Source organism: Pseudophryne corroboree, chromosome 1 (assembly GCF_028390025.1).
Source record: "Pseudophryne corroboree isolate aPseCor3 chromosome 1, aPseCor3.hap2, whole genome shotgun sequence".
Taxonomy (NCBI): Eukaryota; Metazoa; Chordata; class Amphibia; order Anura; family Myobatrachidae; genus Pseudophryne; species Pseudophryne corroboree.
Genome location: NC_086444.1, coordinates 937648568 through 937658311, shown reverse-complemented (window position 1 = coordinate 937658311; position 9744 = coordinate 937648568). Strand labels below are relative to the sequence as shown.

The 9744-nt window shown below is 47.0% G+C and overlaps 1 protein-coding gene across 1 annotated transcript in view; it reads right to left on the bottom strand.

Moving 5' to 3' along the window:
* Positions 1 to 2742: 2742 nt before the first annotated feature.
* LOC134971216 (microsomal glutathione S-transferase 2-like) overlaps positions 2743 to 9744 on the bottom strand; it is a 111793-nt gene continuing 104791 nt past the window's right edge. Inside the window, exon 7 of the mRNA XM_063946494.1 lies at positions 2743 to 3048. Within this exon, the coding sequence (XP_063802564.1) occupies positions 2916 to 3048 (133 nt within the window). The 3' untranslated portion in view covers positions 2743 to 2915. The remainder of the gene's footprint in view (positions 3049 to 9744) is intronic.

The following is a 9744-nucleotide window of genomic DNA, read 5'->3' as shown; positions in this document are numbered from 1 at the left end:
GCTGCAGGTTCAAATTTAACAGACCCTGCATACAAACTGAAAAGAGTCTGCAATCAGGTTCATTAACTAGCTGAATACCCTTAAAGGTGTATGCGTTTATGCTTGGTTTTACCATCCTACAACCATTCTGGGTGAATTCTCCATCTCTATTAAAAGTTGGTCCTATATATATATGGACTATGGATGTTTTATATCCATGAAGGCCTTTGTTCCTTTTTTTGTGATACCATACAGAAACCCCTGATGAAGTCGTTCTGACAAAACGCGTTGGGTCGATTCATTTACGGTCTCTTATCTAGTTCATCAGTACACCCTACAGAATATACACCTATAAGGGTGAGGGTGTTCTTTAAAGGCTTGAACAGAAAACCTATTGACTGTATCTGGATGTATTTCTTTTAAGAATGTTTATATGAATGTATGGAACCTTTTATTTGTAAAAAAATGTTCATATGAATTTATGGAATTCTATATGTTTTAAAAAAAAAAAAACAAATTGGTATCATATCTAATTTAGGCCATTCTGGACGTCTTTTTTTGTTCGGGTGTGTTCTCTGGTGTGAGGGTATACTTGCAGGTGATACCAGTTATAAGAATCCACACCGTGGAAGAACAGCTACTGCAAATACTAAAATCTGAGTGTTTTAAAGTTATACCAAGCGCAATTGGTTATTGTTTTGTTTATATACTAGGGACAATAACATGGTATCCTTATCTAGGGTTTCAATCTCCGCTGATAAGATATCTGTCTACGCTGCTACAGCGCTATAAACCCATGCCGACACAATCGCCGGTCTGAGTAGTGTACCAGAATGTGTGTAAATGGACATCAAAGTACTTTTACTGAATGTTATCTGCAGGATCCCTGAGGATAGCTGTAAAGTCAGCGCTACCTTTTTGGGTAAACGTGTCAATGAATTGTACACCCTAGGGGAAGATTCCCATCGTATCCTGGCCCCATTAGGGAAAGAATACTCCCTGAGAATTCCTTTTTGGGAAGCTGCAGCTTCTTGTCTGGAGATTCCCGCTCTTTTTCTTCATGAGAGGAGGGAAATTTACCTCAGCTTTCTTCCCCTTAAACATGTGTACCCTCGTGTCAGGGACAGAGGAGTCATCAGTGATAAGCAAAACATCTTTTATTACAATAACCATATATTGAATACTTTTATGCCAGTTTGGCTGTACTTTGCATTATCGTAGTCGACACAGGAGTCAGACTCCGTGTCGATATCAGTGTCTATGATTTTGGATAGTGAGCGTTGTGAGACTCTGAAAATCTCTGACATAGGGACAGACATGGGTAGATTCCCTGTTTGTTCTCTAATCTTTTGTGTAACAATTCATCTTAGCCCTTAATTTCACATATCCAATCAGGCGTCGGCGTTGTCGACGGCAACACCACACACACACACACACACACACACATTTGCTCCATCTCCTCCATAGGAGAGCCTTTTACCTCAGACATGTCGACACACACGTACCGACACACCACACACTCAGGGAATGCTCTTCTGAAGACAGTTCCCCCACAAGGCCCTTTGGAGAGACAGAGAGAGAGTATGCCAGCACACACCCCAGCGCAATATGACCCAGGAAAAATACAGCAATTTAATGTTTACCCCGTAGCGCTGTTATTATTATCTGCGCCGAATTATGTGCCCCCCCTCTTCTTTAAAATCCTCTCTTCTACCGTGGTATAAGCAGGGGAGAATCCGGGGAGCATCCTCTCAGCGGTGCTGTGGAGAAAAACATGGCGCTGGTGAGTGCTGAGGGAGAAGCCCCGCCCCCTCGGCGGCGGGCTTCAGTCCCGCTAAAAGTGTAAAATTGGCGGGGGCTCATGCATATATACAGTGTCCAGCTGTATATATGCTCTCTTTTGCCAAATAAGAGGTTTATATTGCTGCCCAGGGCGCCCCCTTCCCTGCACCCTTACAGTGACCGGAGTATGTGAGGTGTATGGGAGCAATGGCGCACAGCTGCCGTGCTGTGCGTTACCTCAGTGAAGCTCACGAAGTCTTCTGCCGCCATTTGAAGCCTTCTTTCTTCTCATACTAATCCGGCTTCTTTCTTCTGGCTCTGTGAGGAGGACGGCAGCGCGGCTCTGGGACGAACGTCCAGGGCGAACCTGTGTTCCGACTCCCTCTGGAACTAATGGTGTCCAGTAGCCTAAGAAGCAGAGCCTATCATTTAAGTAGGTCTGCTTCTCTCCCCTCAGTCCCTCGATGCAGGGAGTCTGTTGCCAGCAGTGCTCAATGAAAATAAAAAACCTAACAAATACACTTTCTTAGCAGGAAACTCAGGAGAGCTCCCTGCAGTGCACCCATCTGCCTCTGGGCACAGTCTCAAACTGAGGTCTGGAGGAGGGGCATAGAGGGAGGAGCCAGAGCACACCCAGAGTCAAGTTCTTTCTTAAAGTGCCCATGTCTCCTGTGGAGCCCGTCTATTCTCCATGGTCCTTACGGAGTCCCAGCATCCTCTAGGACGTTAGAGAAAACTGCTTTATCACTTCTTCATCCCTTCTCCAGGCTTAATACATCTGCCCCATTGTACTTACACTATCAGCTGCACAAAAGAGAATCGTGCATGGAGATTGTATTTAAATAATTGAAATTATGGTTTTGTGATTCCATATTACATTTAAATAAAATCATCATTGATCGGACTGGCCACTGTTTCACCAGAATGCTCTGCCAGGCAAGTGATTAACAGGTCTGTAGTAAATGGAGGTCTGGGAACAGCTGTTATTTATTTATTTATTTATTTATTTATTTAATTACTTGATTTACTTAATGCAGAATAATTCAATGTATACAACATGTATATTTTAAGATACAGATTACAGATTCATTTTAGGACAAGTACAAAGCAAAGAGAAAAAAAAAAGATTCTACACGTAAAGTGATTGCCTGACTCTAGAACATGTGATCAACTTTTTTTAAAAAGTTCACATCCAGGTATCTCTTAAGAAGGGCGTTCGTAATCCCAACTGCTGTCAATCCGAGTAACAGGAACAATGAGACCAAACTGAGGTAAAATCCAGGGATCCTGAAGAGAAGAGAAAACGTGTACATTACAGGATGTATCTGATATAAGTGAATGAAACACAGCCTCATTTACCAGAACATTCCAGTTTTAACTGAAGTTCTTAACATAGAGGGACTGACAAGTGAGTATTGTGCCAGTTTGTGTAGTGTACTTTGTCGTACTGTGCATACTCAGAAAGTATATGTATGCAATATGCATATGTGTCTATGCGGATCCAGGAGTGTCACCAGCCTTGGTGATGCCCAGTGCGGCTAAAATACTCCATGCGCACGCCAAACCCACGGGGGCATGACTTAGCAAAAAGGGGTATGGCCTTACAGCAAAATCACCTTTTTCGTCACTCCGGAAGCTCTGGAGATGCTGGGCTGCTACCAGAGAATGTCTCGTCTGCATTGCTGGCCCCTAGACTGTGACAAGAGCTGAGTGCTGCACATAATTACAGTGCAGCACCCGGCTCCAGTCACTGAGGAGGAGCCAGCATATTGGTGTCACCCCCCAGCAGGTGACACACGGAAGCGGCCCGCACCCCCGTAGTGATCCCACTTTGTGGACTGCATAAATTTAGCATTTCTATAATCGGATAAGAAGAAGAGTTCTCACATAAACAAATGCGGCTCATGCATATATACAGTATGCTCGTGAGGAGGTGCATTGTTTGCACACTGATGATGATGACTTGTATTACTGTGTTCCAGACAAATACACTGGTGTATATACCAGACATGTACACTGGCATATACACCAGACTGACACATACACTTGTATATACACCAGACACATAGGGTGGTATTCAATTGTTTTGCGCGCCCGATCTCCTGTCTAGTGACGGGAGATCACGGGCGCAATTTCATGTTTTTTTTTCACACTGCTCACGCCCATCAAGGTCAGGTTTAGCTAAACCCGACCAAAGTGTTGGGTGCGATCACGAAAAGTGCCGTGTGGGCTCCCAAACGGGTCACTTTTCGCATATTTCAGCTCCCCACCCCCAGAGGGTGTGAGCTGAAATGCAGACACCGGCAGACACTGCACCCAAACAGAGCTTCATTTGAATAGCTCCGTTTGGGCGTCATCTAGTGGCTGCCAGCGTGATAACATTTTAATTCTGCCCATACACTGATAGATATATATATATATATATATATATATATATACACACACACACACTGAATATATAACAGACACATACACTGGTATACACACTGGACACATACACTGGTATACACACTGGACACATACACTGGGCATTCCAGGAAGTGACTAGGTGTAATGATTTTGGTATTAGTGCTCCATACCTCCCAACATCGGTACCCAGGGAAGAGGGACTCCCTGCCCAAAAAGGGTGCATGGCCTATAGAAAGGGGCACAGCTTCACGGGCATGCCGAGATCGCGAGCCGCGCCTCCCATTTTCATAACTGTGGGGGCATGGCCAGCGCTCTGTGAGCTGCTGGCATTCCCCCAGTCCCTGGCTCCTGTGAATAGATGCTGTGCATATGTGTCTGTACTAATCCTCTACCTCTGTGGTGGAATAAGGAGATGGCAGGAAATGAAACAGTGCACAGGAATTCCCTCCTAATCAGTATTGAATTAAAGTATGTGAAGAAAATAAGAATTTACTTACCGATAATTCTATTTCTCGTAGTCCCTAGTGGATGCTGGGGACTCCGTCAGGACCATGGGGAATAGCGGCTCCGCAGGAGACAGGGCACAAAAATAAAGCTTTAGGATTAGGTGGTGTGTACTGGCTCCTCCCCCTATGACCCTCCTCCAAGCCTCAGTTAGGATACTGTGCCCGGACGAGCGTACACAATAAGGAAGGATATTGAATCCCGGGTAAGACTCATACCAGCCACACCACTCACACCGTATAACTTGTGATCTGAACCCAGTTAACAGTATGACAAACGTAGGAGCCTCTGAACAGACGGCTCACAACAATAACAACCCGAATTTGTTTGTAACAATAACTATGTACAAGTATTGCAGACAATCCGCACTTGGGATGGGCGCCCAGCATCCACTACGGACTACGAGAAATAGAATTATCGGTAAGTAAATTCTTATTTTCTCTAACGTCCTAAGTGGATGCTGGGGACTCCGTCAGGACCATGGGGATTATACCAAAGCTCCCAAACGGGCGGGAGAGTGCGGATGACTCTGCAGCACCGAATGAGAGAACTCAAGGTCCTCCTCAGCCAGGGTATCAAATTTGTAGAATTTTGCAAACGTGTTTGCCCCTGACCAAGTAGCAGCTCGGCAGAGTTGTAATGCCGAGACCCCCCGGGCAGCCGCCCAGGATGAGCCCACTTTCCTTGTGGAATGGGCCTTGACAGATTTAGGTTGTGGCAAGCCTGCCACAGAATGTGCAAGTTGAATTGTGCTACAAATCCAACGAGCAATCGTCTGCTTAGAAGCAGGAGCACCCATCTTGTTGGGTGCATACAATATAAACAGTGAGTCAGACTTTCTGACTCCCGCCGTTCTTGAAATATATATTTTCAATGCCCGGACCACGTCCAACAACTTGGAATCCTCCAAATCGTTAGTAGCCGCAGGCACCACAATAGGCTGGTTCAGGTGAAACGCTGACACCACCTTAGGCAGAAAATGAGGACGCGTCCGCAGTTCTGCCCTGTCCGTATGGAAAATCAGATATGGGCTCTTATATGATAAAGCCGCCAATTCTGATACTCTCCTGGCTGAAGCCAGGGCCAGTAGCATGGTTACTTTCCATGTAAGATACTTCAACTCCACCGATTTGAGCGGCTCAAACCAATGGGATTTGAGAAAATCCAAGACTACATTAAGATCCCACGGTGCCACTGGGGGCACAACCGGGGGCTGTATATGTAGTACTCCTTTTACAAAAGTCTGGACTTCAGGAACTGAAGCCAATTCTTTCTGGAAGAAAATCGACAGGGCCGAAATTTGAACCTTAATGGACCCCAATTTGAGGCCCATAGACAATCCTGTTTGCAGAAAATGTAGGAATCGACCAAGTTGAAATTCCTCCGTGGGGGCCTTCCTGGCCTCACACCACGCAACATATTTCCTCCAAATGCGGTGATAATGTTGTGCAGTCACCTCCTTCCTGGCTTTTACCAGTGTAGGAATGACCTCTTCCGGAATGCCTTTTTCCCTTAGAATTCGGCGTTCAACCGTCATGCCGTCAAACGCAGCCGCGGTAAGTCTTGGAATAGACACGGTCCCTGCTGAAGCAGGTCCCGTCTTAGAGGTAGAGGCCACGGATCCTCCGTGAGCATCTCTTGAAGTTCCGGGAACCAAGTTCTTCTTGGCCAATCCGGAGCCACTAGTATCGTTCTTACTCCCTTTTGCCGTATAATTCTCAGTACTTTTGGTATGAGAGGCAGAGGAGGGAACACATACACTGACTGGAACACCCACGGTGTTACCAGAGCGTCCACAGCTATTGCCTGAGGGTCTCTTGACCTGGCGCAATACCTGTCCAGTTTTTTGTTGAGGCGGGACGCCATCATATCCACCATTGGTTTTTCCCAACGGTTCACAATCATGTGGAAGACTTCTGGATGAAGTCCCCACTCTCCCGGGTGTAGATCGTGTCTGCTGAGGAAGTCTGCTTCCCAGTTGTCCACTCCCGGAATTAATACTGCTGACAGTGCTATCACATGATCTTCCGCCCAGCGAAGAATCCTTGCAGCTTCTGCCATTGCTGTCCTGCTTCTTGTGCCGCCCTGTCTGTTTACGTGGGCGACTGCCGTGATGTTGTCCGACTGGATCAACACCGGCTGACCCTGAAGCAGGGGTTTTGCCAGACTTAGAGCATTGTAAATCGCTCTTAGCTCCAGTATATTTATGTGAAGAGACATCTCCAGGCTTGACCATACTCCCTGGAAGTTTCTTCCCTGTGTGACCGCTCCCCAGCCTCTCAGACTGGCATCCGTGGTCACCAGGACCCAGTCCTGTATGCCGAATCTGCGGCCCTCTAACAGATGAGCACTCTGCAACCACCACAGAAGAGACACCCTTGTCCGTGGCGATAAGGTTATCCGCTGATGCATCTGCAGATGTGATCCGGACCATTTGTCCAGCAGATCCCACTGAAAAGTTCGTGCGTGGAATCTGCCGAATGGAATCGCTTCGTAAGAAGCCACCATCTTTCCCAGGACTCTTGTGCATTGATGCACAGACACTTTCCCTGGTTTTAGGAGGTTCCTGACAAGTTCGGATAACTCCCTGGCTTTCTCCTCCGGAAGAAACACCTTTTTCTGAACCGTGTCCAGAATCATTCCCAGGAACAGCAGACGTGTCGTCGGGGTCAACTGAGATTTTGGAAAATTCAGAATCCACCCGTGTTGTTGCAGCACTAGTCGGGTTAGTGCTACTCCGTCCTCCAGCTGTTCTCTGGACCTTGCCCTTATCAGGAGATCGTCCAAGTAAGGGATAATTAATACGCCTCTTCTTCGCAGAAGAATCATCATTTCGGCCATTACCTTGGTAAAGACCCGAGGTGCCGTGGACAATCCAAACGGCAGCGTCTGAAACTGATAATGACAGTTTTGCACCACGAACCTGAGGTACCCTTGATGTGAAGGGCAAATTGGGACATGCAGGTAAGCATCCTTTATGTCCAGGGACACCATAAAGTCCCCTTCTTCCAGATTCGCTATCACTGCTCTGAGTGACTCCATCTTGAACTTGAATTTTTGTATGTACAGGTTCAAAGATTTCAGATTTAGAAAAGGTCTTACCGAGCCGTCCGGCTTCGGTACCACAATATAGCGTGGAGTAATACCCCTTTCCCTGTTGTAGGAGGGGTACCTTGACTATCACCTGCTGAGAAAACAGCTTGTGAATGGCTTCCAATACCGTCGCCCTGTCTGAGGGAGACGTTGGCAAAGCAGACTTTAGGAACCTGCGAGGGGGAGACTTCTCGAATTCCAACCTGTAACCCTGAGATACTACCTGCAGGATCCAGGGGTCCACCTGTGAGCAAGCCCACTGTGCGCTGAAATTCTTGAGTCGACCCCCCACCGCTCCTGAGTCCGCTTGTAAGGCCCCAGCGTCATGCTGAGGGCTTTGCAGAACCCTGAGAGGGCTTCTGTTCCTGGGCAGGGGCTGCTTGCTGCCCTCTCTTACCCCTTCCTCTGCCCCGAGGCAGATATGACTGTCCTTTTGTCCGCTTGTTCTTATAGGACCGAAAGGACTGCGGCTGAAAAGACGGTGTCTTTTTCTGTTGGGAGGGGGTCTGAGGTAAAAAGGTGGATTTTCCGGCAGTTGCCGTGGCCACCAGATCCGATAGACCGACGCCAAATAATTCCTCCCCTTTATACGGCAATACTTCCATATGTCGTTTGGAATCCGCATCACCTGACCACTGTCGCGTCCATAAACTCCTTCTGGCAGATATGGACATCGCATTTACTCTCGATGCCAGAGTGCAAATATCTCTCTGAGCATCTCGCATATAAAGGAAAGCATCCTTTAATTGCTCTATAGTCAATAAAATACTGTCCCTATCCAAGGTATCAATATTTTCAGTCAGGGAATCCAACCAGACGACCCCAGCACTGCACATCCAGGCTGAGGCGATGGCTGGTCGCAGTATAACACCAGTATGTGTGTATATACTTTTTAGGGTAGTTTCCAGTCTCCTATCAGCTGGATCCCTGAGGGCGGCCGTATCAGGAGACGGTAACGCCACTTGTTTTGATAAGCGTGTGAGCGCCTTATCCACCCTAGGGGGTGTTTCCCAGCGCGCCCTAACCTCTGGCGGGAAAGGGTATAATGCTAATAACTTTTTTGAAATTAGCACTTTTCTATCTGGGTTAACCCACGCTTCATCACATACATCATTTAATTCCTCTGATTCAGGAAAAACTACAGGTAGTTTTTTCACCCCCCACATAATACCCCTTTTTGTGGTACTTGCAGTATCAGAGATATGCAAAGCCTCCTTCATTGCCGTGATCATATAACGTGTGGCCCTACTTGAAAATACGTTTGTTTCATCACCGTCGACACTAGATTCAGTGTCTGTGTCTGGGTCTGTGTCGACCGACTGAGGTAAAGGGTGCTTTACAGCCCCTGACGGTGTCTGAGACGCCTGGGCAGGTACTAACTGGTTTGCCGGCCGTCTCATGTCGTCAACTGATTTTTGTAATGTGCTGACATTATCACGTAATTCCATAAACAAAGCCATCCATTCCGGTGTCGACTCCCTGGGGGGTGACATCACCATTATCGGCAATTGCTCTGCCTCCACACCAACATCGTCCTCATACATGTCGACACACACGTACCGACACACAGCAGACACACAGGGAATGCTCTTATCGAGGACAGGACCCCACTAGCCCTTTGGGGAGACAGAGGGAGAGTTTGCCAGCACACACCCAAGCGCTATAATATATATGGGAACAACCTTATATAAGTGTTGTTCCTTATAGCAGCTTAAATATATCAAAATATCGCCAAAAAATGCCCCCCCTCTCTGTTTTACCCTGTTTCTGTAGTGCAGTGCAGGGGAGAGTCCTGGGAGCCTTCCTCACAGCGGAGCTGAGCAGGAAAATGGCGCTGTGTGCTGAGGAGAATAAGCCCCGCCCCCTATTTCGGCGGGCTTTTCTCCCGGAGTTTTAGATATCTGGCATGGGTTAAATACATACATATAGCCTCAATGGCTATATGTGATGTATTCTTTTGCCATAAAGGTATTAAAT